We start from the raw sequence: 26,195 nt of genomic DNA on the forward strand, positions 1-26,195 counted from the left end.
GCAGTCCATCTGTCCAAATAACTATTTAAAAGCAATTGATATAATATTTGCAGCATAAATTCCAGTCTCAACTAGTTTCAGCTGGTGCAGGGCAGTGAGGGCCTTGTGAACTCAGACTCGCTCTGACCTTCTTAATCATGCGTATACATCATCGTCACTGCCATCCTCATTGTCAGCTTTGGAGAAAAGGGCACACGTCCCCCCAGTCAGCCCCTCCTCAGTCTATACCCCTCTCTGTGTGTTTCTCTCAACCCCCCCCCCCCCCTGTTTTTTAACAATGCCCTTTTCCCTTTTGGACTTTCAGTGCAGCACCACTTGGCCAGTGTGCAGGAGAGGAAGATTAAACATGAATCCGATGGCGTGCAGTTTCCTTACCATGGTTAGAACACATTACACTAATATATTCATGTCTGTTTATTTCTCCATTAACCACAACCTATTCATCTGTAATCGATCTCCATGTCTCATTAGTTCCACTTGCTTTCTGTTGTTGCTGTCAAGCTTGGTTTTCATTTGATTTCTGATTACTATCTGTTCTGGGTTACTGGTCCTTAGGAGTGGTCTGCCAGCAGAGTAGTTCGCGTTGACTTAACCAATAGTAGCAGTGCGACCCTGTGTAGAGACTGTGTGATACTGTAACAGTGGCCCAATGTAGTGAATGTGTGACACTGTAACAGTGGGACCCTGTGTGGAGAATATGTGAGACTGTAACATTGTGATCCTGTGTAGACTGTGTGACACTGTAACAGTGTGATCCTGTGTAGAGACTGTGTGACACTGTAACAGTGTGATCCTGTGTAGAGACTGTGTGAGACTGTAACATTGTGATCCTGTGTAGACTGTGTGACACTGTAACAGTGTGATCCTGTGTGAGACTGTAACAGTGTGATCCTGTGTAGAGACTGTGTGAGACTGTAACAGTGTGATCCTGTGTAGAGACTGTGTGAGACTGTAACAGTGTGATCCTGTGTAGAGACTGTGTGAGACTGTAACAGTGTGATCCTGTGTAGAGACTGTGTGAGACTGTAACAGTGTGATCCTGTGTAGAGACTGTGTGAGACTGTAACAGTGTGATCCTGTGTAGAGACTGTGTGAGACTGTAACAGTGTGATCCTGTGTAGAGACTGTGTGAGACTGTAACAGTGTGATCCTGTGTAGAGACTGTGTGAGACTGTAACAGTGTGATCCTGTGTAGAGACTGTGTGAGACTGTAACAGTGTGATCCTGTGTAGAGACTGTGTGAGACTGTAACAGTGTGATCCTGTGTAGAGACTGTGTGGGACTGTAACAGTGTGATCCTGTGTAGAGACTGTGTGAGACTGTAACAGTGTGATCCTGTGTAGACTGTGTGAGACTGTAACAGTGTGATCCTGTGTAGAGATTGTGGGACGGTGGCAGCGTGACCCTGCACTGTTGATTCTTACAGTCAGCGTTTTAGCTCAGGGATCAGAGCACTTCCTGCTACAAAACATGCAGAAACAAACTAGGTGAAAAAGACTCTGGTGTGTTTGGACGCACACGCACACACATGGAGACACAAACATATTTACAAACAGCCAATGTAAACACGTACACACGCACACGTTACCCATGAAAACAATCACACACACCAGTGCTCACACACAATCTGGAGGGACTTGAGCTCCAGTTCCAGATGGTGTCTCCGTGTGCCTGGAGTACTGGGAGCTCCTGGGTTACAGGAGACATCTGTTCCATGGGGGGGGGTCTTCAGAATCAAAGGACGACATTTCTCTCCAGATGGAAGGGGGCCGGTTCTAGGATGAGGTGGTCCGAAACCTGTGTAAAGAACACGCTTCTTCTGATGTTTACCTGATCCTTCTCTTCACCTGACTGCACTGTCATCCGCCTCCAACGGTGTTCAGTTTCTTTATTGAAAACTTGGTGGGGCTCTGCTGGAGACTCTACAGTGAGGAAGCCTATATGGATATGAGGCCAGGATATCGATACGTGGAAGTGCATTTGAATGGGGCTGTGTGGCTCTGTGTTACGGCTGGGAGTTAGTGTGTGTTTGTGTGTGACAGGTGTCATGGTATAGGGCCATTATAATCGGCTGCTATAATGGGCTGCATTTATATGCCAGTAATGGTGGCATCGGGGGATGATGCAGTTTGAAGACTTGCGCTTGTTGGTTTCAAAGTTTTTGCTGGAGGTGTGTGTGTGTGCGGGGGTGTGTGTGGGTGGGTGAGGGGAACAACTTTTTGACTACTTGTTGGCCCACTAGCTGTGTCCGATGCACGCATGCTCGCACGCACACACATACACACACACATACACACACACATACACGCGCGCATAGACCTTCCACCAGACTTCTCATATCCCACACTCATAGTTGCGGGAAAATTTCACACTTTTTGTCAGTACAGAATGTTTGAAGCCACCCACACATTTCTATACTGCTCTACAGAGAATGGCAGCCGTGCAGATGGCCGTCCCACGGGCTGCATTTTATGCTGTGTATTGGCAGTAGGGTCACCTGGATGACAGCTACTTCAATACAGAAATATTTTAACATGTTTTTGTACTATTTTCAGCCTCATATCAGGTATCCGTGTCTTGGTGTGTGTGACACATTTCATTTGTCTGTGCATGTTGCCGTGGTTGGGTTAATTTTGACTACCAGGCATCCTGTATAGTATGGCGACATCCTGTCTTTCCGTTTAGCCCAGTGCTGTCCTCAGACATGGAGGCCTGGTGTGCGTGATGCTGTCCTGAGACGTGTAGGCGTGGTGTGCATGTTGCTGCCCTCAGGTGTGGAGGCGCGGTGTGCGTTATGCTGTCAACAGGCGTGGAGGCGCGGTGTGCGTTATGCTGTCAACAGGCGTGGAGGCGCGGTGTGCGTTATGCTGTCCTCAGGCGTGGAGGCGCGGTGTGCGTTATGCTGTCAACAGGCGTGGAGGTGCGGTGTGCGTTATTCTGTCCTCAGGCGTGGAGGTGCGGTGTGCGTGATGCTGTCCTCAGGCGTGGAGGCGCGGTGTGCGTTATGCTGTCAACAGGCGTGGAGGCGCGGTGTGCGTTATGCTGTCAACAGACGTGGAGGCGTGGTGTGCATGTTGCTGCCCTCAGGCGTGGAGGCGCGGTGTGCGTTATGCTGTCCTCAGGCGTGGAGGCGCGGTGTGCGTTATTCTGTCAACAGGCGTGGAGGCGCGGTGTGCGTTATTCTGTCCTCAGGCGTGGAGGCGCGGTGTGCGTTATGCTGTCCTCAGGCGTGGAGGCGCGGTGTGCGTTATTCTGTCCTCAGGCGTGGAGGCGCGTTGTGCGTTATTCTGTCCTCAGGCGTGGAGGCGCGGTGTGCGTTATTCTGCCCTCAGGCGCGGTGTGTGTTATGCTGTCAACAGGCGTGGAGGCGCGGTGTGCGTTATGCTGTCAACAGGCGTGGAGGCGCGGTGTGCGTTATGCTGTCCTCAGGCGTGGAGGCGCGGTGTGCGTTATGCTGTCCTCAGGCGTGGAGGCGCGGTGTGCGTTATGCTGTCAACAGGCGTGGAGGCGCGGTGTGCGTTATGCTGTCCTCAGGCGTGGAGGCGCGGTGTGCGTTATGCTGTCAACAGGCGTGGAGGTGCGGTGTGCGTTATTCTGTCAACAGGCGTGGAGGCGCGGTGTGCGTTATGCTGTCAACAGGCGTGGAGGCGCGGTGTGCGTTATGCTGTCAACAGGCGTGGAGGCGCGGTGTGCGTTATTCTGCCCTCAGGCGTGGAGGCGCGGTGTGCGTTATGCTGTCAACAGGCGTGGAGGCGCGGTGTGCGTTATGCTGTCCTCAGGCGTGGAGGCGCGGTGTGCGTTATTCTGCCCTCAGGCGTGGAGGCGCGGTGTGCGTTATTCTGCCCTCAGGCGTGGAGGCGCGGTGTGCGTTATTCTGTCAACAGGCGTGGAGGCACGGTGTGCGTTATGCTGTCAACAGGCGTGGAGGCGCCGTGTGTGTTATGCTGTCAACAGGCATAGAGGCGTGGTGTGCGTTATGCTGTCCTCAGGCGTGGAGGCGCGGTGTGCGTTATGCTGTCCTCAGGCGTGGAGGCGCGGTGTGCGTTATTCTGTCCTCAGGCGTGGAGGCGCGGTGTGCGTTATGCTGTCAACAGGCGTGGAGGCGCGGTGTGCGTTATGCTGTCCTCAGGCGTGGAGGCGCGGTGTGCGTTATTCTGTCAACAGGCGTGGAGGCGCGGTGTGCGTTATTCTGTCCTCAGGCGTGGAGGCGCGGTGTGCGTTATGCTGTCCTCAGGCGTGGAGGCGCGGTGTGCGTTATGCTGTCCTCAGGCGTGGAGGCGCGGTGTGCGTTATTCTGTCCTCAGGCGTGGAGGCGCGGTGTGCGTTATGCTGTCAACAGGCGTGGAGGCGCGGTGTGCGTTATGCTGTCAACAGGCGTGGAGGCGCGGTGTGCGTTATGCTGTCCTCAGGCGTGGAGGCGCGGTGTGCGTTATGCTGTCAACAGGCGTGGAGGCGCGGTGTGCGTTATTCTGTCCTCAGGCGTGGAGGCGCGGTGTGCGTTATGCTGTCCTCAGGCGTGGAGGCGCGGTGTGCGTTATGCTGTCAACAGGCGTGGAGGCGCGGTGTGCGTTATTCTGTCCTCAGGCGTGGAGGCGCGGTGTGCGTTATTCTGCCCTCAGGCGTGGAGGCGCGGTGTGTGTTATTCTGCCCTCAGGCGTGGAGGCGCGGTGTGCGTTATTCTGTCAACAGGCGTGGAGGCGCGGTGTGCGTTATGCTGTCCTCAGGCGTGGAGGCGCGGTGTGCGTTATTCTGCCCTCAGACGTGGAGGCGCGGTGTGCGTTATTCTGCCCTCAGACGTGGAGGCGCGGTGTGCGTTATGCTGTCAACAGGCGTGGAGGCGCGGTGTGCGTGATGCTGTCCTCAGGCGTGGAGGCGCGGTGTGCGTTATGCTGTCAACAGGCGTGGAGGCGCGGTGTGCGTTATGCTGTCAACAGGCGTGGAGGCGCGGTGTGCGTTATTCTGCCCTCAGGCGTGGAGGCGCGGTGTGCGTTATGCTGTCAACAGGCGTGGAGGCGCGGTGTGCGTTATGCTGTCCTCAGGCGTGGAGGCGCGGTGTGCGTTATTCTGCCCTCAGGCGTGGAGGCGCGGTGTGCGTTATTCTGCCCTCAGGCGTGGAGGCGCGGTGTGCGTTATTCTGTCAACAGGCGTGGAGGCACGGTGTGCGTTATGCTGTCAACAGGCGTGGAGGCGCCGTGTGTGTTATGCTGTCAACAGGCATAGAGGCGTGGTGTGCGTTATGCTGTCCTCAGGCGTGGAGGCGCGGTGTGCGTTATGCTGTCCTCAGGCGTGGAGGCGCGGTGTGCGTTATTCTGTCCTCAGGCGTGGAGGCGCGGTGTGCGTTATGCTGTCAACAGGCGTGGAGGCGCGGTGTGCGTTATGCTGTCCTCAGGCGTGGAGGCGCGGTGTGCGTTATTCTGTCCTCAGGCGTGGAGGCGCGGTGTGCGTTATGCTGTCCTCAGGCGTGGAGGCGCGGTGTGCGTTATGCTGTCCTCAGGCGTGGAGGCGCGGTGTGCGTTATTCTGTCCTCAGGCGTGGAGGCGCGGTGTGCGTTATGCTGTCAACAGGCGTGGAGGCGCGGTGTGCGTTATGCTGTCAACAGGCGTGGAGGCGCGGTGTGCGTTATGCTGTCCTCAGGCGTGGAGGCGCGGTGTGCGTTATGCTGTCAACAGGCGTGGAGGCGCGGTGTGCGTTATTCTGTCCTCAGGCGTGGAGGCGCGGTGTGCGTTATGCTGTCCTCAGGCGTGGAGGCGCGGTGTGCGTTATGCTGTCAACAGGCGTGGAGGCGCGGTGTGCGTTATTCTGTCCTCAGGCGTGGAGGCGCGGTGTGCGTTATTCTGCCCTCAGGCGTGGAGGCGCGGTGTGTGTTATTCTGCCCTCAGGCGTGGAGGCGCGGTGTGTGTTATTCTGCCCTCAGGCGTGGAGGCGCGGTGTGTGTTATTCTGCCCTCAGGCGTGGAGGCGCGGTGTGCGTTATTCTGTCAACAGGCGTGGAGGCGCGGTGTGCGTTATGCTGTCCTCAGGCGTGGAGGCGCGGTGTGCGTTATTCTGCCCTCAGACGTGGAGGCGCGGTGTGCGTTATTCTGCCCTCAGACGTGGAGGCGCGGTGTGCGTTATGCTGTCAACAGGCGTGGAGGCGCGGTGTGCGTGATGCTGTCCTCAGGCGTGGAGGCGCGGTGTGCGTTATTCTGCCCTCAGACGTGGAGGCGCGGTGTGCGTTATGCTGTCAACAGGCGTGGAGGCGCGGTGTGCGTGATGCTGTCCTCAGGCGTGGAGGCGCGGTGTGCGTTATTCTGCCCTCAGACGTGGAGGCGCGGTGTGCGTTATGCTGTCAACAGGCGTGGAGGCGCGGTGTGCGTTATGCTGTCCTCAGACGTGAAGGCACGGTGTGCGTGATGCTGTCCTCAGGCGTGGAGGCGCGGTGTGCGTGATGCTGTCCTCAGGCGTGGAGGCGCGGTGTGCGTGATGCTGTCCTCAGGCGTGGAGGCGCGGTGTGCGTGATGCTGTCTGCCACGACTCTGACACCTCCATCATAAATCAAGGTGTCCAGCTTCAGTCAATGATGCACAACACTCGACAAGTTCCGGGACAGAGCTCGTTGTGTAACAGCACCAATCCCTGTGTTTATTTATACTTTTCTATAATTACTGTATATTGCACTTCCGTTCAAAAGTGAGGGAGCCACTCTGGGCTCTTGTGGCAGCCAGGCCTGTGCTGTCGTCACTCTCTCTCGTTCTTCTCTCACTCCCCCCCCCCCCCCACACACACACATCATCCGCGTTCCTTTCTTCCTCGTTCCCGGGGCTGGCGCTGGACCATCTGCTCGGCGCCGGGTCTGAACAGCTTGCGGGCGCATACTGTGTCTGCTGCTGAATGGGAGCCTCATTACGACCCAGGCGCCGGCGAATGCTCGCAGGATAAAGGCGGCCGCAACCTCAAAGCCACCCGCATCCCGCGCCGAAGCACGGAGAGAGGGATGGGCGTATGGAGGGGCGAGCAGAGGATAAAGAGAGCCGCGGCGACATACAGGCAGATTAACAGATACGCAGGGAGCGTCATTTTAATAAAGGAAGCCATCTGATACCGACTTAGAAGCGACTCGCTAAATTGCTTGAGTTTTTAAAATGGATGGTCACCCATGGGATGGGATTTGGGGCTTAGTGTGTGGGAAAGAACGAAGTGGATTCTGTTTGCTTTCTGTCTTTAAAAGAAAAAAAATTCACACTGTCATCCAAAAACCCCAGGTTGCTCTCTCCAACTGCGTGCTCTGTATGAGCAAGAGAAATCCTGCACCCCTTGCATTTATAATGGGGGAAACATTGCCCAAGGTGATGTGTCCTGTCGCTGTTTGCAGCTGTGGTCACGTGACAGGACGTCAGAAGTCATGGGACCAATGTTCTATTAAATTAGCCGTCAATTTGGGGGGTCGTAGCAGGAGCTACGTACTTCAAGTGGGTGGAGGAGAGTAGACGAAGTGATGACTGACCCTGAGACTGAGAATTCGAAATATCAAAATGATCTCTACAGCCTTTTGGAGGCCCACATATGACTTGATGGGTGCTGGAGATGGAGAAGCCGGAAGTTCCTGTTCTGCTTTTTTGTTGCCGAGCATTATAAGGTTGAGAAAAGCACATTAGAACAGGCTAACGGTGGATCGTGTCGAGGCCTTTTAGGCCTTTGCCCCAAGCTGTCCTTCCCATCATGCACTACGTACCAAATGCCAGGTCCCACAAGCAGATTTCATCATTCAGTATGAGGTAATGGGCCCCCTGGTCCCCAGAACAGCTGAGGCATTACACAGACATCAGAAAATCGTGAGGTGAGACGTGAGAGCTCAAGATAAACAGACAAAGACTTCTTGAGCACATGAGGGACAATGAGTAAAGAGATCACTCAATTATACCTAATATATCTAGAACTTAAAAAAACATCAAGAGTCAAACCAAAGCTTGTGAATTAAACCCACGTCTTTGTTCTGCCATTTGTTGATCCCATTTTTGCCAGGACTCTCCTCGCCTGGTTCTCTTAAGAAGCCGGGAAAGTTCGATTTCAGCGCCCTGTCGCCCCAGACGAGGTCGCCCCGCATGGCGTTCACCCACCACCCGCTGCCAATGCTGGCGGGAGTAAGACCAGGTGAGACACAAGGCGCCCCGCCCATCTTTGTCCCTGTCCCCACCCCTGTCCCTCCAAGGAGTGAGGGTAGGAGAGAGAAGGGAGCATTCCCTGTCCGGGGACGAAAGCCTGAAGCTGATCTCTGCCTGAAACCTTTCAAAGTCCCTGCCCCAATCACAACAGTAGAGCTGAGCATTGATTTTTTTTCCCCGCCCCTCTTTTAAATTAACCAATCAGATTTGTTAAGCATTTCAGTGATTGTTCTCCTCCATCTGCCCCTCCCTGCTTCCTCCCACTTGTGCTGGTGTTGTGTTAAACTTTACCTGAGTAGACAGAGCAGGTCACGGCAGCCCCATCTTCTTATCCCTTCCAGACCTCTCACCTTGGGCATTTGGCATAGATCAGAGATTTGATCGTGAAGGGCTGGTCAGTCTGTGAATCAGTTTGCCTCTCCATAGCAGTCAGTGTGGTTTGTTGGATTTGATGGTGGCTTGGGTGACATCAGCAGACAGACCTGTCTGACTATTTTGTCTTCAGTTGAGGAAACGCAGAGGGTATCTCATTAACTCACTTCAGACGGGCCACTTGACAGCTCAGTCAGTGCAGACAGCTCTCATTCTCCATCGTCTCCTTGTTGTGTCTGCGTAGTCCGGCTTCTCCACCCTCCGTCCTTCCCACACCCCCTGCCCGTCCCTTGCCGTCTTCTCCCTGCTTTGGTGTGGGGGTTCCTCTTGCGCTTCCCCATGGGTGACTCGGTGTTCTCCGCCGTCCCTCATCCCTGCGTCTCTTCTCCGTTGGTAGATCTGTGTGGCCCCGCCGGTGGAGGCTTGCACCACCCCCTGGGTACTGACAGCATGGTACAAAGTCTGCTTCACATTGGAAATGGAACGAGAATGAAATGCAAAGCTTTGCTGCCATTGAATGTAATGGCGTATTTTTAAGATTATCATTGTCGTCAGCACACTGTCGGTGGTCCATCTAGCGATGGTTGAGTTGGCCAAATTTGAGTCTGAGACACAGCATATGGAGTTTGGGTAACAATCCATCTGCTGTGCACAATACCCTAACTTTTAAGCAAGGGGACTGATTTTGACCAATCCTTTCCAGGGCCTACATTTCTATTCCTGTTTTTATTATTCACCACTATGGTAGAATAGACCCAGAACAGAATGAGATGAGATTCTTTCTGCCTGATATAGGCACTCTGTTCCTCTATGTCACTGACCAGCACTGCAACTTAAATGTATATGGGCTTCACAGTACTGTCTTATTGGATAAACCCGACGCTTATCTCCTGTGATGTGCATGAATGTGTGTGCGTATGTGTGTATTAGTATGTATGTGATTCAACGCCTACATGACTGCATGTCTGTTTGGTGGTGCAGTCCATGTATTTGTAGGAAAATAAATGGGTTTGTGTTGATCTGTGCGTAGGTGGGTTGAGATATAGTGTTTATTGGATTGATTTAGGATGAGTGGGGGGCGGGGAGGGGGGGGGGGCACATTAGCTGGATGATGTCTCAATGCATAATAAGAGAAAGCAGAAATAAAAAGAGGCAGCGAGGGATAAGGAGACGCTGTGGGCCAAAAATGCCCCGAAGCTAAGATCAAGGGACATCTTGGTTATTGAGGTGACAGGACGTGTGTGGCGTCCTCTGTAAACCACTGATTAATGTTGTGTGGATACGGCTGGTAAAGTAATACTCGGACACTCGAATACATTCCTATTGATATAGCGATTTAAGTTTACACTCCATCGCATGACAGTAATCGCGCTCCTTGAAACTGCTTCACGCTGTTTTGATAAGCACGTAAGAAGAACTGACTGGTCCCTGACGCTAGGGGGCAGTATTTGTGAATGATATGGTTGTACTGTGACGTCCTTTTATAAAGAGGTTTGATATAGAAGGCCCTTGATATGGGGAGTGAGGGAGATTTAAGGAATATTTTAAAACACATTGTATTAGGATGTGGTGAGCAGGGGAGGTGTTCTACAAAGCAAGATTTCTACTTAAGCCAAATGTAAGGATTGTCCAATAGGAATGTCACTTATCTCTTCTCCAATTGGACAGCTTGGCTTGGCTTGTGGAATGCCAGTCACTTTGGAAAGGTTTTCATTATTTTTCACTCCTATAATTTTGCTGACTCACTTCCATTCTCATGTCACTTTGGCCCATTAGTGCCAGTATTACATGTTATGTCACCACCTCACCTCCGGAGGGCGGTGTGATTCTCCATGGGGTTGTGTCATCCTGCTGACCCACAATGGCCCTGTCTTTGCCCTCCCAGGGAGCCCCCGTGCCTCGGCCTCCGCCCTGCACTTCCCCTCTTCCTCCATTATACAGCAGTCCAGTCCCTACTTCGCCCACCCTACCATCCGTTACCATCACCACCCGGGACAAGACCCCCTCAAGGAGTTTGTGCAGTTCGTCTGCTCTGACGGTCCCGGACAAGCTGGCGCACAGGTAACCCCTGCACACTCCTGTCTTAGGTGCACACGTGCATGAATGGACAAGCAAACTCACATGCTAATATCTTACTAAGAGTAAATGTTAGCTAGTAAACATTAGCTAGCATTAAAGTCCAGTGTTAGCATTAGAAAGTATTAACGCTTTCAAGAGAGTTTCTGAGAGCGCTTAATGAAAATATCTGAGTCTGCTTTAAAAATGTGCTTCATTAACTAGCCAGTGGGCTGCTTATAGTAATCAACCACATATGTGAAGAGATTTTGGAAGTGAGACGAGTCGGCCAGACATGCTCAGATGAGGTTGTCAAGTTAAATATGTTTCAGATGAGCAATTGCTGATTGCTGATCTTAGGTCTTTGGCAGGGAGACTGTGCCCTATTAAGCTCTGAAGCACACATGCTAGTGTTTGCTTGTAGTTGCATAAAACCTGAGCTGCGCCATTGCTGCATAAAAGACTGTGTTGCATGCGGGTGTGTGGTGGTGAATTTTACGCTAAAACTTTTGGTCATGTTTTGAACATCCAGATTATGATTATTGCTTTCAAAACATCCATTTATTTTGTATTTTCCACCATTTCAGACAGGGTTTCCAAATGCTGCCTTCAAGCTCTCATAGATGAACTCTCTGCTGATTTCCCTCCAGCTACCGCGCACACCTTAGTCCAGCAGATGAAATTGTAGCCATTCATCATAATCACTGATATGGGGACAGTCTACAGTGAGGGCGGGATATATTCAAGATGGAAAAATTAAAGCTGCCAGTGTTCCTTGTGACTGGGGACGGACACACCTCATAGATACGCTTTAGTTGCTATGAATCATGTCATCTGTACAGCTGTCATTTTCACACTCACAATCTGCAGGGGTCCTTCTTCAGATTTTAACCCACGACCTTTTGGTCAAAAACTCCTTAGCCCTTTTGTTCCCTGTTCTCCTACGTTCCCCCCCCATAATGCCACTGGCGCGAGGATATCACTGACAGAGTGCCGCTGTGATGCAGCGCCCCTTTGAGATAATGCGTGGACAGGTTATACGTCAAACCGCTCGCGTCCTGTCTGTATGTGTCTGCTTTCCTTGAGGACTTCTGAAGAAGAACAAAGCATACCTTTAAACGATGTTTTAATGTCACTGTCTGTGTCTTGTCAGACTTATCTACTCTTTCGGAGGAACTTTTTTTCTTTTTTTTGCTCCGCCCATCCCCGCAGTCTGTAATCCCTAACAGGGTAGATGAAGGGTACCCGCGTCCAACATGGAGTCCTCTTTTTCCCCCCTTTTTTTGGTTTGGCATGCAGATGTGTCACGGCCTTCCGCGGGCTTGGATCTGGCTGCCTTTTCCCTGAGGATCACTCTGACCAATCCCATCGAGGCTTTAGCTTTGGACCAATCCCATCGAGGCTTTAGCTTTGGCCCGCCCCCAGATCCCTCATTGACATATTTTGGGACATTTTTTTTCCATTTCCCACATATCCGCACATAACTTTTGCATCACCTTTCTGTTGTGGCTTTGAGTTTGCATCCTCTGCCGGTGTCTGACCACGCGTCCGGAGCCACCCGCCCTTCGGCCGTGTGCAAGCAGCCCCCGCCGCTCTGACCCTGTGTGTGTCGTCCGCAGCCCAGCGCGAGCGGCCAGACCAAAATGGCGGGCTCCTTCTTGCTGCCGCCTCCTCCCCCCGTGGCCCGCCCAGTGCCCCTCCCCATGCCCGACCCCAAACCCAGCAGCACGCCCCCTGACGGCGGACTCAGCTCGCCCGCACCTCCGTGTAAGTGACGCCACAGACTGCCCCCCCACCCAAAGTAACAATAAAGACATTAATTACAGGCAGAACCAAAATAGATCCCCCATTAGCGATCCCAAACCATGCAGCATCCACCCCACCCTCTCTCAGCGACCACCCACCCCCCCCTCCCGCCCCCGCCTGCCCCGTTACACTCCGCATTGAACCACTTTTGCACCCGGCCTTCCAACTTCTGATCTTCAAATCGATCAGTGGCAGGTTTTTTTTTTTTTACGCGCCTAAGCCTCATTCCCCCGCTGTACCGACACCCATCTCCATGTGCAAAGCGCTCTGGCAGGACAGCACTTAAATCCCCTTTTTTTCTGAGCTTGCTAGACTGGGACACGTGTGTGTCTGGGACACAGTTTCTGAAGCTCTCAAACTTTTATTTAATTTTCTTCTTCTTTTAACATTTTTTGATAGACAGTAAATTTAGGCCACACTGTCTGTCGCATCAAAACTCATGACCACATTGATTAAGAAAAAGAGGAAAAAAAATCCAGCGCATGATTTTTCAGTTCTTTGAATCCTGTAAGAATCGTTGGCAGTCAGTGGGTGCATTGCAGCATTGCAGTGAACGCACAGAGTAGTCATGGCAACTGAAATGCCAGTGAAGTCATTGGGGGACTTTCTTCCAATGAAGAAGTTGGATCATTTATTTTTCTCACCCACCATGAGGGGCACTGGGCGGAGCATTTTTTTTTCTTTTTCCCCCTGAATTTTCTTAAATTATACCTTTGTTAAAATTTAATTTGAAATTGTTCTTTTTTGGTTTAACTTTTCATTCTTCGTCTAATAGTTTTTTTTTTGTCTTGTTTCTCTTGTTCGAGACCGTTTCTTTCCTCTGTTCACCACCCGACAGACTGTGTGCTCCCCCTTGTTGTCAGTCTCTCCCCCAGTCTTCTCCCAGTTCACGAACACAACATACTACATTCCTGTATTCGTCCGAAGCCCCCCCCCCCCCACATCCTGTCTACGTGTGTCTGTGTATACGGAGGAACCAAACATTTTAGTTATGAGTCCCGCGGCGGACCAGGCCTTTCCCACACATCACTGGAGTTTCTCCTCTCAGCTCACTTCTGTGACCCTTAACTATGGGGATAGATACCAGCCTGCACTTCACAGTCTCTTCTGAGCTGAAGTCTGTTTCATTGTATTGCATGGAGGTCGAGTCAAGCATGAACTGGTCTATGGTTTATGTTATTACACTGGCTGTTGCCTTGACTGATTCCAAGCTGTACAGCAACATTTCTCAGGGTTTTGAGCCAGTGTCCAATGCAGGTCTTTAACTATAGTGCCCTCTGCTGTACACCGCAGGAATGGCATTGACATTCTTCTTGTTAGATCCGTTTCATACATTATGGCTGATACAATAACAGCAAGTGTATAGGCGAGTAACTGACAGTGACATGGTACTAATTACAGTGAATCCATATCAAAATAAACACGGATAACTGATTTTTGATTATGTTACCCATTTGTACAAGAAATTTAAAAAAGCAATATTCTGTAAAGAGGCAGGGCCAGGCTAGAGCACTGTGGCTCATTTGACAGCTGTCTCTAAGACCAGTGCAATGAAACTTCAGTTGAGAGCAGTTCAGATCAGCTCGGCTGGGGTCGGTTGAATTGAGTTCAGTTCAGTTTGGACTCTCTCTCTCTTCCCGCAGCATACCCCACGCCAGGCCCCACAGCTCCCAACAGGTTTGTCAGCATCGGATCACGGGACAACTTTCTGAACATCCCCCAGCAGACCCAGGTAAGGCTCTCATAAAGGTGCCACTAGCCCAGATCTATCAAACCTGCTGGGTGTATTCAGAAGTGCTTCTTTTCCAGCTCGAAATGTGCCGTCAGGATGTGTGCAAAGTGTAGCCAGCTTTGAAATGATTACGGTCAGCCTGTTCTCACTGCTGAACTGGCTGCTGTGAGCGAAGACACTGCATTTCACTCTGATCGATCAATTTCTACTTTCTGGTTGTTTGAGCACAGTGTGTGTGTGTGTGTGTGTGTGTGTGTGTGTGTGTGTGTGTGTTTTGACACCAACAAAGGTGTCAAGCTGTGAAACATAATACAAGGCTTGTTAAAGCACGAGTGCTATTGCTCATGTCCCAGTCGTCTGGTTGCCGGCTAGTGATTCCTGGGCTAACACTGCATGCAGTAAAACTAAACAGTGCAGAGTCAAACCATGCCCACCTGAAGTCAATCCGGCTTGACACTTCCTCACTTGGATATAATATGCACGCCTCCCTCGCTCCCACTCCCTTACTCTGCTGTCCATCCCTCTCTTCTACCTTCTGCCACAACAGCACTGCAGGGCTGGCCCCCACGTTACAGCCACGTGTCGGTTTCTCTGGGACGCTACATCTCTGTACTCAGAAAAGCTACGCTGTTCTCAAATTACCCGTGGCCTGAGAGATGATGAGTAACAGACTACCTCCGGGCCAGTGCGCACAGCCCAAAGCAGAGCTCTGCGCACTGCCAGAGGGAGGCAGTGAGATGTTGCACTGCAGCGTCACCTGGTGGAGGAAGCGAGGGGATGGTGTGTGGAGAGGAATGGCACTAAGCCTGCAGGAACTGTAAGCCATGTTCTCCTCTGAGGAGTCATGTCCCAGTCGTCTGGTTGCCGGCAGCAACGAGACATGATGTCATAGCTAGTCTAACATGGCCTTAATGCAAGGGAGGAGATGTTTATTGGGGAGGGGGCTAGTTTAAAAACAGGGTTCTGCCAAGGATCGCATGGAGGGTGAGCGAGATGCAAGAAGGGGGAAATTAAGGAAGTGGGGGCCAATACTCATAAGCCCTGCAGCCTGAGGGAGAGAGAGGAGAGCTAAAGGAGTACAACAAAACAGGCGCTATTTCCCAAAGCAGCGGTTTCCAGGACTTCACTTCCTGAATGTTTCTGTCAGATTAGAGTCAGTGGTCCAAAGTGGCCTTTAAATATCGCATTAGACCGCAGGCCCCAGATCCTACGCAGGTCGTCCATGCATTGCACCCTGCAGCTCTCAACGGACCAAACTCTGGTCTGGAGGCTCTGGAGATAATTTCACGCAGAGGCCTGTTTGCATCCGTAATGCATAAAGTGCACAAGCCAACTCCAATGAAGGAATTGTTGTACTGTAGACAGTTTTTAAATGTGCAAAGTTTGTATAAGACTTAGTGCCTTGCTTTAAGGTACAGTATGAGTTTCAGTTCTGGCTTAGTAAAGTTCTTGGGTTAAACTTTCAGATGTTTAAACACTGCTGCCTGCAACTCAATAAGTGATTACTATATTGACTCCATTTTGAAAATAAAATGATATTTTGGATCAATTAAATGGTTGTCAAATTTCTGCCTTAGAACTGTATATTTAAAATTAATTGCTAAATTTGTTGTTTATATTTTTTTTCCTGTATAATGTGATGTAATAATTTCACATTAGGGTTTCTCCAATCTAGTAACGCTTCTGACCCTGAAATTTTAACAGACATTTATTTGATCTCTTTTTTTTTGTTTTACAGTCTTGGTTCCTCTGACAAGAGCTGGTTTGAATTAAGCAACTATAATTCTGTAAATGAAAATCAGGAATTAAAAAAAAAAATGACTCATCAGAAATTCACCCCTTAACTTATCTCAGAAAAAAAACATTTATTAAAAAAAAAAATTCAGAATGATCACAATGATCGGAATAATCATGATGCTACCAATCAAATATTTAGAGACATAAAAAAAATTAAAATCAGAAATCAGAAGAGGAAACGGAAGATGGAGAGTCATCTCTCAACCACGGAACAAAGGAGCGACCGCCCCACAGCAATCGTTAAAATCTTCGTTTAACAAGAATGTGGCCTGCAGTGGCAGAGAAGTCAACAAAACTGCTTTTGAGCGAATATAAAAAGCAGAGGAAACAACAAATGAATGGAGTTAATTTTAAGTTATGGTTTTCGGCAGTTTGTAACTGGTTCAGTGCGAGTGCTGAGTCTATAACCTTTAATCGGATCAAATTGGACTGTCCTGACCTGGAGGTGTGGGTCAGAAAGCGCTTGGTAGGACCCCGTCTCGCTCTGGGGGGGGTCACAGTGTCCTCGTGCCATGATGTGGCATGTGCAGGCCTGCGTCCCCTTTGAGATCGGTCTGCTCAAGCGTGACAGGAAGTGGAGACTGCGATCTGATGCGCCGTACCGTGTAATTCCACAGACTGGCGTGAATACTAACACTGCGACCGAACCGGAACCAGCATGCACTGTCGGAACATATGAGGCGTTGGAACACTTTGTACATCCACGAATAAATGAGTAAGGATCAGTGTAGCCCCCCCCCTCCACGCCGGGTTGACCCCGGTACATCTGTACATATAAACACACATTATGTGAGCATGAAGCAGAGCCAGGCAGAGAGCCACACTGTCACTATGTGGCACACACAGAACATACCGGAATAGCGCCCAGCCCCGCAGCTGAGACGGCTGTCTGCATCTCACATCCTCAGCAGGATTTATTTTCTCCATTAGCCCCTTTCTTGCTATATTCCCTCTTTTCATTTCCGTGCAGATTATTATTATTTTTTTATTTTAGTTTGGGTTCCTTTTTTATTCTTGCACTATCCATGTTTAAGTTACAGGCGCTCATCTCAGACCCCCCCCCCCCCCCCCCCCCCATACAGTAGCACTGACACGTGGCTGGAGGGTCAAAGGCCAAGGCAGTCTGCCAGCTCCTCACCACCATCCCCCTCTGTAAGGTTTTCAGCAATGTTAACATTCCCCATAGCTTTGGGATGATGCCAGTGGGCGGAGTCACCTTTAATTATACTTCAGGGCTGTCGGGGAGGCGCTCGCTAGGACTGGATTCCAAAAAAGTTCTTTCGTAATTGCAAATAAAAATATTTGTGTGGCAGTCTGCATCCACACGAAGGGCTTCCTGTGGTAGTCTGCATCTACACGAAGGGGGTCCTGTGGCAGTCTGCGTCCGCACGAAGGGCTTCGTGTGGAAGTCTCACAACACACAAGACACGTTTTGACTCCCAGGCCTCTTAAGTGACCCCTGTACCAGCTGCAGGTCCTTCCGTTCCGAATCTGATCCGTTCCGGTCGCCCTTCACGGCTGTTCCAGGCAGAACCAGGGCCCATAAAATTCAGCTCGTTTTCCCTCTTGCACCTCATACATCACCAAAATAGTGACCCACCCCCCCAAAACCTCTAAGCTGACCACCGCAGAGCGTAGTGCTTCAGGACTGTCATGCCCTCACCGTACCAACTGTAGAGCGCATAGAGACCACTGGCAGCTTGGAGCCCCCCCCCCTGCACAGCTACATCACTACACTACCCCAGTCAACACAATCACCCTAAAGCTCCAGGACAGGAAAGCCCCTTCTTTTGGGTTACATAAAGCTTTTTATTTCACTTTCCCATATTACTTTTTAATTTTAGGTAAATCTTTGTATATATTTCAAAGTTCAAACCACTGACCTCAAAAAAATTAAATAAAAATAACTGGACTGCCTAACAGTTGGTTTCATTGCAGGGACAACATTGTAGCCAGACAGTAACCTCCTGATCAGCTTCATGGAGAGATAAGATGATTTCATTTTTCATCTATGGAAAGTGCCTCTGTATTCCCATTATGCAATCTGTTGAACATGAAGTCAGGTTTTGTCTTTCACATATAAGCTTTGAAGAAATGTTATGTCTGGGAATCATTGGTTTTACAAATAACAGATGACTAAAAAAGATTGCAAGCATCTTAAGTAATATATATATTATACACATATATTATATAATATATATATTATACTCGCCTAAATGTATTTATGAATATATACATTTTTTTATTTGCAAAATAGGCAGTCTAGTTATTTTCAATGCCTGGCACTGTCAATGGTACACCTTAAACTGCAAACTTGTAAAAAAAAAAAAAGACTAAAAAAACCTTCACAGTATCCAGAAATATCACAGGAATTCCACTGCAAAAATTGCTTTTACAAAAAGAAGTGGCAATAGATTCGAGGCAACAGATACAGCCTAATTTTCTTGTATTTTTTTCCAGTTTGGATGGAAAGTATTATTGAGAAATAATGTATGTTGATTGAGCCATGTGCAATGGGTAGATAATTGTGTTCGTCTGTTAGAGGTTGTTAAGAGCGTTGAGTGAAAAAAGAGGAAACTTTTTTTTTTTTTAAAGTCCTTTCGCTTTGGGACTCTAAACACGAGCGGAGAAAAAATCCTGGTCTTTGTATGTTTGGGGAAATTGTTAAAATCTTGTTTTTGTTTATTCCCTTTTTAATGTTTTATTCATAATTGTTTTTAAACATTCATGGGAGGGCTGAAGGAACAATTACATGGAATATCAAGAAAAATGATATATCACTAATGAGACTGGTGCTTTTTACTATATAAAGTACATTTAAACTTTATTATACATAAATAATGATAAAGGAAATTAAGTGTTGTCATAAAGCACATTTAGGAAAAATGCATTTTCTTCTATTTCTCTTTTTGTATCTTGGGGGGGGGGGGGGTTGGTTATTTTATTTGCGGTTATGACAAAAGGCATTTTTATTCAACCTTTACGCAGCTCGTTAAGAGTCGTCACCCACAGCATGGGAGGACGATCATCGATCTCTAACATGAAAATCGAAGTGTCCCTTTTACAAACGTCAAAGGCTAGAGGTGAACGTTAGGCCGCACGCAGCTAAGCCGCACGCAGCTAGGCCGGCACGCCACGCAGAGCAGTGCAACACGGGCCCCTAAATCCAAGTCTGGGGTCGGCATCCATATCTCAGCAGACAGAATCTAAAGAGATGCCCTTCCAGCATCCCATTACACAGCTGGAGCCAGGAGCCAAGAGCTTCAGGCTCTGAGCACGCACACACAAACATGCGACACACAAGCAAACATGCGTGCTTTCTATGCCCGTCTTCAGCAGCGGTCTTGGACAAGATCTTCCCAGATTTGGAAGATGCATCAGACAGTGGGAAGCTGCCCCTAGCTGACACTGAGCAGTGCCGAAAGAGACGAGCGGAGTGGTCTATGACATGGACTCTCTTCTTGTCGATACAGCAGATCAGCGCCTCTGTCCCAGCACTCCGGGTGGAGAGCAGATGCACATTCACGTGACGGTCACACATCCATGCGGTCATGCAGTGCAGATTTGGAGCATTTAAAGGTTGTCCCTGAAAAGTGCCTTTTGTCCACAGATTCCAACTTGTAATCCAGAGTGCCCTTCTCAGTCCCTTTCCTCTTCCTCCTTCTGTATCCTCCTCTTCTTCTAGCTTTTCAAAGCCGTATATATAGTACTAAAGACAATTGGTGTGATTTAGCTCTTTTTATCGTTAAATGATTAAGAAAATACAAAAGGCAAAAAAAAAAAATGTCTTTCTCTTGCTTTCCTCTGTCTATCCTTTTTCTCTCTTGGACACTGGAGTAGTCTAGCTGTGCATCTGTCCCCCCTCCCCAACCCCAAGCAGAGGGGTTTATAAAAATTTGCAAAATCTTTCGTCTGAGCAGAATGCAGTAAGCTCATGTTATTCTTGTCTGTACGCTTCACGATGTATCACCATACCCAACTCTTCAGCTTCTCCATTGAACAGCTAATGTAAGTGAACAAGTTACGCCTATGGGCTCTTATGGGTAGCGGCTTTGGGGGGGGCCGGCAATATTGGGTGATTTACCTTGGTGTGGGGGGGGGGGGGGGGTGTAATAAATGGGGAGAGGGTATTATTTGGCCTTGAGATTACTCAGTCAAAGGAACTTGATTTGCGGTCACAAGTCGGGGGTCACAAGGGGACGACATACGAATTGTGTTTTAAGCTATTTATTCTGTTTTTTATAATGAAATTTGGTTTTGCTTTGATATTTTTGTCATTTGAGGAAAAACAAAGTAGGCAAGATATAGGCAGCAGGAATTTATGCTAATAATTTTGCATTGTAGAGAAATTGCACCTTTTCAGTGGTTGTATGAGACCATCTGTTTAAAGTATTAAGCGGGAAATAGTACCTGAGAGCTCAAAGCACCTTATAACCGCCTGAGTTCATGCACGGCTGGGCGCAGCAGCTGAAGTTTACACAGAGAAACCCTAAATTCAAGGTTTCAGAATGAAGAAACTTAATCTGGATTTAGCCTGAGGCTTTTTGATTATCTCCTAGGCTGCCTGTACATTTGTTTCCCTGTGGAGACAGTAAAGTTGAGAAAAGTCTTGGCATTAGTTGAACATGAGAAACTGAAAATAATAGGTTGACCATGCACTGGTTAAAAACGTAACCCCTCCTGCTGCCCTCTACTGGAAATGGGGCAGCCCTGCGCTCAGTTTGCATGGACCAGCCATGTTTTTGTTCTGTTTGTTCTGTAGCACCGTATAGGCCAGGCTATGAGTGGCCCCGCCCCCCACTGTGACCTCAGCGTCTGTGTTCCAGAAAGCCCTGCCCCTAGAGCCCATGGTGAAATGCATGTGTTAATTACTGTTTTTTTTCCATGATAATAAAAGCAGTTCCTAAAGAACAGCACCTTTAACTGGTTGAATAAAAGGATGTTCTTGGCTGTAACCCTGTGTCGTGGACTCCTTTTAATGCATTTACTGTGTCGAACACGCATATTATTGGAGTGGTGCATGCAATGTGATTAGATGAAATATTCAGCTCATTTTAAAATATTAGTAACAAAAATAGAAAAACAGCTGGCAACGATTTATGAGGGATAATTGTTCATGAGTGCAGACTAACGCTCATTAACAACTGATGACACAAACACTCAATATTTTTTGTCTGTGGGCAAAAGTAGGCTCTGCAGATAAAAAAAAAACTGTAGTTTTTATTGTTTTTGATAAATATATTTTGAAATTAAATTGTGGAGATAATTTGTATTAATTTTAGTTACTTTAGAATATCATGTTCTGTTTTATAGGTGCTGTTGGTATTAATAATATGAAGTATAAGTATCTGACCTCTGATAGAACATTGCTTCTGATATGCAACAAAGTTCACCGGGAGCCTGTATCACGAAGCAGTATTTGTTACTTAGCCGGATCACTTGTTGGATTTAAGGTAGTCTGGGCTAAAGGTAAGTGGACGACGATAAGGGCCATTTAATCAGGGGCACCATAAATCTGACAGATTATCCAACTGAGCGAGGAAATCCTGCATTGTGGTATAGGCCTCTGCAGCTGGATTTTATAAACAGTTTGAACACCTTATTTAAGGAATTAAATGAAAGCGATAATTATTCATTCATAATCAAATAAGTTCTAATTCATCCACATGGGTAACCCCAGATCTAGTCAAACCCCTTCATGAAACTTTTCTCATAAGTTGGTTTCACTGTCTTTTTCAGTATAAATGGATGCAAGTCATGTGATATTTGATGGACCAAAGGATGTCTGTCTGTTAACTAACATGTAAATGTGGCTGTAACTTTAAGCAAAAAAGCCTGAAAACACACAGCAACAAATGCCAGATGAGTTATGCATTTTACTTTCTTACGTAATCCACACGTCGGTCCATTTTTATCTATTTAGTTTGTTTGCCTAGTTCACTGAGTAAAAATATTTATTATAGTATGTATTGCCGATGTATGTGTGTATAACACTGTGGGTTTATGCTGTCCCTGAAAAGCTACTGATGTGCTGAACAGTCCAAACTCCAAAGGCGATGGTTCTTTAGGCTTTTTACATTCAGACGTCTAATCTTTGACGATTAACCCCCAAGCCTCTAAATAAATGTTAACAACTGGGCTGTACAATAACATGGAATAACATGTCAGTATGACTCATATGGTTCAGTAGGAAATGACATTGTGACAGGGCTGGATTGGCCAACTTCAATAATGGGCATTTACTTGGTGGCCTGAAGGGTGGCAAAATTTATTGTGGGACCCCCAGTTTTGCTAAATTCATCATGGGGAATTCCCCCCTTCTCAGTTGTAAAAAACTTGTCATACCACACCCCCCTCGGCAATATTTACCGTGGAGGGAAATTTAGTCCCAGTCCGACCTTGGTTAACAAGGTCCCCTTACGTTCTCCGGAGACCAGGGTTCAAGTCCCTGCCTGTCATCGGGGTTTGTTCTGCTTTTCCCCTCTGTCCACAAACATGCTAAGGTGAAATGGAGATGCCAGATTCTCCGTGAGTGTTAACTATTGGGCTATAACCTCCTTAGATCCCACCCATTCCTTTATGTCCATTGTAGTGGACATTTTATTTTTGCATCTCTCTTTTCACTGATGTTAGGAAACGTATTCATTCCTGTCGTACACTAAAGAGGACATGCTGTGAAATTAAAAATAAAAATAAATTTGAAAAAATCTAAATTGTAAGATGTAATTTCCTCCAAAGACAAATAACCTAAAATTGAAGGGCACTTTTTTTCCTTGGGTCTCAGGAGGTTATGAATAGATGTATCAGTCTACAGCTAGTTCTAGCCTATATTTGACAGAACTGTAACTTTCCTGCACAAACATTCCATAGATTTCCAACTATGAAAACATATGTGATTTTTTTTTTGATTAACCAGTCAGGGTTGTCCTGCTTTGCATATTGTATACTATTCTCGGTTCAAATTCAAATATACAAGCCATATAAAATATATGAAAATAGAAATAAGACAACAAGAAACTGAGCAATTTTATTGTTTTATGACAAATAGGTGTTCAGTTTGAAGTTGATGCCTGCAACATGTTTCATAAACATATCAAATGATATTAATGTTATTACACACAATAATAATGCAATTTTATTACGGCTCTGCTGTGAAAGTACATTCTAAACCCATCCAGCTCATTTCCAGAGCATGACGGCCAGGTGAGTCACAGTTTTTAATGCTATTATTTCATCATGCATATTTCATGTTATTTCCTACTTGCCAGATATACATGTTAATAAAAATGTACAATATGGTGAGTAAAGTTAGGCAATATGTAAAAATGGAATTATTCTAGGCTTCTGTTTGTGAGTATCTGATGTGGTAATACGATAGCTGATTGCTGAGTTTGGATCAGTGCACACATATGTGTCTTATGAGTGATTGACAGCTCCTTCCTATTACCTATATGCTGTTTTTCCTCATTCAGAAACAAGCAAATGGTGAAAGCCGGACAAAATGGCAGATACTGAGCGGCCTGGGACATGTGGGAGGAGGTCATTGACTGGGGAGCGGAAGATGAGGTTGACTCCCCAGCAAGACCACCCTCTGACCAGGCTGATTGTCCCAGTGTCTCATGAACCCAAAAGCCGACTACAAAACCAATTAGTTGGATGGATGATGAATTCTGGCAGGCCTGGGATGCATGGAATGAAATCGTGGACTGGGGAGATGATGGAGGATGGGTGATGATGGAGGATGGGAGATGATGGAGGATGGGTGATAATGGAGGATGGGTGATGATGGAGGATGGGTGATGATGGAGGATGGGAGATGATGGAGGATGGGAGATGATGGAGGATGGGTGATGATGGAGGATGGGTGATGATGGAGGATGCTCGCCAGGAGCTCCACCGACTGACCAGGCTAGGAGGTGCAACAGCGTAAACACTCATGAGGTGCCGCTGGCTGATTTGGATGGAGAGAAGATTATAATTAAGTCTGTAGCTAATCAAAATGGGCTCAGAATTGAACCCTGACTGCTGGACATCTTTGAGGTAGAGCTAGAAAATGTAAATGACAGTGATGTCAAATTTCAGACTGATCAGATACAAGCTGAACAAGTTAAGGTGAAAGTGAAAAAGAAGAAGCAGTGATATGATTGGAATTAATGATCAGCAAAATGATGTTAGTGTGGAGATAGTTGAGACAATACTAAATTAGGTTTTACAGGAAGAGCTTTGGAAGGAAGCAGGGTCAAGGTGTTTGTTCTGTACTGAAGGTGCCCTTGTAGATGACATGGCAGGAGAACAAAGATCAGGGAATGTCGAAGCACGGCTGGCAACCAGGCAAGGCACAGACTCAAGCTCGATGTCCTTTTCAGCCGGTTATAAGACTTTCAATTAAAAATCATTGTGAAACTAGCATCAGTCAAACACATAGATATATTGATAGTCTCTGTAAAATACTCTCCATTTTTTGTTAGGGTTTTTGCAGGGTCTCTGTCGGACGGGATGCCAGTCTGGGGACACAGACCATGATCAGTTTAGAAAGACCAGTTCTTTTCACTGCATGACACTGCATGCTGGTAGAATCCCATGCAATATTGGGTGGGCATGCAAATGCTAGGCATTCACAGTAGAAGTGCAAATTGATTCTATAACTATGCATACAGTAGTCGATATTCTTCGTGACTTAGCCTTACACAATTATAGTTACTACATTGATTTAAATATAACTGAAACCATCCCATCAAAATGCTTATCCTGCTCTGGGTCAGGCTCAGTTCTCTGCCTATAATGTTTTTAGTTTCACTTCTTTTACTGTATTTTCAGGAATTAAGCACTCCGACTGTACTGATTTTCTAGGGCCTTTCTGTCTTTGTCTAACTTCTGATTAATAAATTGACGAACAGGACCTGGTCCTGACCTATAAAAAAACTCACTTTTGTAAATGTGTGGACGTCCTTGACATGCCTGATTTGATTATGATTTTAGCTGCAGTCATAGAATACCCGATCAATAACTTGCCCTTTTCATTCAGTGCACCCTTGAGAGGACATTGTGGACTATCTACAGCTTCAGCCATATTCCCTTTCAGTTTAAAGCCTGACAATTTCACCTCCCTTGTCGTCGTTTGCGGCCTTAAATCCCTCCACTTGCTGCTTTCCTCTCTACCCGTCAGACCGCAGGGATCCACAGCCTGCAGTGCATGTGAGAAGCTCCCCATTCCGTGCATTTGGTCTGAGGCAAATCACTGAACAGCTGGAAGTATCACAGATGTCTGAATGTCTGAAAAACTGAGACCCCCCTCCCACCCCCCATGGGGGAGACTATCAGATATTTTTTAGTTGATTGTAGATAAGGTATCTTTACAGTGTGACATGGGCAGCATTAGCGTAAACACTGACAAATGTAGAATGAATTTGTCTAACAGGCAATATGTTTACAAAACAGTTGTTTGTAAACACATTAGTGATGACAGTGATTGGTACAATAGATCCGTCTGTGTTCCATATTCCCTTATCCAGGACAGCGCCATGGTAAGCACGATGCCCTTCCCAGGAATGATAGGGCGGAATGATATACCCGCCATGGCATGCCAGTGCCTTATAGGGCAGACATTCACTCACACACAAAACATGGAGAATTAATTTCTCCTAAAGACGTATCTTTGGAGGGTGAGAGGACGTAAAAGTACCTGGGGGGGGGGGGCTTCCACAAACACTGTGACCCCTTAGTCATTGCAGGAAGAGCAAGCTCACCGTTTCCCCTCCGCTCTAGGTCTCCCGCCTTTGGTACACAGACCCATGTACAACTCACCGACCCCAAAGGCTTTTCGGCAGTGTGTGTAAACATTTAGCGAGTGATCTTTGGTCTTTGTGCCACTATGACGTCCGCCTCTTAAGAAACCGAACCACACTGCTGTGCACACAAAGCCCACCCTGGGCGTCTAAAAGCATCACAGACATTTTGAACATGATTTACCAGAATATTTGAGAAGTTTTACATCAGTGGTCCATTACAAAGGGGGCCATGGGAAATACCCTGGTGGGCCAGTTTAATGAGCCCCCCCCCTCCACCACAACCAATAGGCAGAAAAATACCCAACTGGAGCCACTTGACACCAGACTGTGGGGCAGCTTTTTGCTGCAAGTCCCCCCCCTGCTTTCCGATGACATGTTTACCAGCGTTATTGAGTGTGAGTGCTGCTCGTCGCTCATGACGTTACGGGGACCAGGACCCCCCCAGGATTAAAGGCTCGCAGCGGTGGCTCCTATCATCTCACTCGCTTTGCTGTGCTGATGGTGA

General features: G+C 47.8%; 1 protein-coding gene across 17 annotated transcripts in view; it reads left to right on the top strand.

Moving 5' to 3' along the window:
• nfixb (nuclear factor I/Xb) overlaps positions 1 to 20,857 on the top strand; it is a 116,767-nt gene extending 95,910 nt beyond the window's left edge. For 8 of the 17 annotated variants that reach the window (XM_072705251.1, XM_072705249.1, XM_072705258.1 and 5 more), the window contains 6 exons: positions 305 to 379; positions 8,001 to 8,129; positions 10,398 to 10,573; positions 12,187 to 12,334; positions 14,017 to 14,105; positions 15,844 to 20,857. In XM_072705251.1, coding sequence (XP_072561352.1) covers positions 305 to 379; positions 8,001 to 8,129; positions 10,398 to 10,573; positions 12,187 to 12,334; positions 14,017 to 14,105; positions 15,844 to 15,858 — 632 coding nt within the window. In that variant the 3' untranslated portion in view covers positions 15,859 to 20,857. The remainder of the gene's footprint in view (positions 1 to 304; positions 380 to 8,000; positions 8,130 to 10,397; positions 10,574 to 12,186; positions 12,335 to 14,016; positions 14,106 to 15,843) is intronic. The other 9 variants (XM_072705263.1, XM_072705266.1, XM_072705260.1 and 6 more) reach the window with 6 other exon arrangements.
• The last annotated feature ends 5,338 nt before the right edge of the window (positions 20,858 to 26,195 follow it).

Source organism: Paramormyrops kingsleyae, chromosome 22 (genome assembly GCF_048594095.1).
Source record: "Paramormyrops kingsleyae isolate MSU_618 chromosome 22, PKINGS_0.4, whole genome shotgun sequence".
NCBI classification, from domain to species: Eukaryota; Metazoa; Chordata; class Actinopteri; order Osteoglossiformes; family Mormyridae; genus Paramormyrops; species Paramormyrops kingsleyae.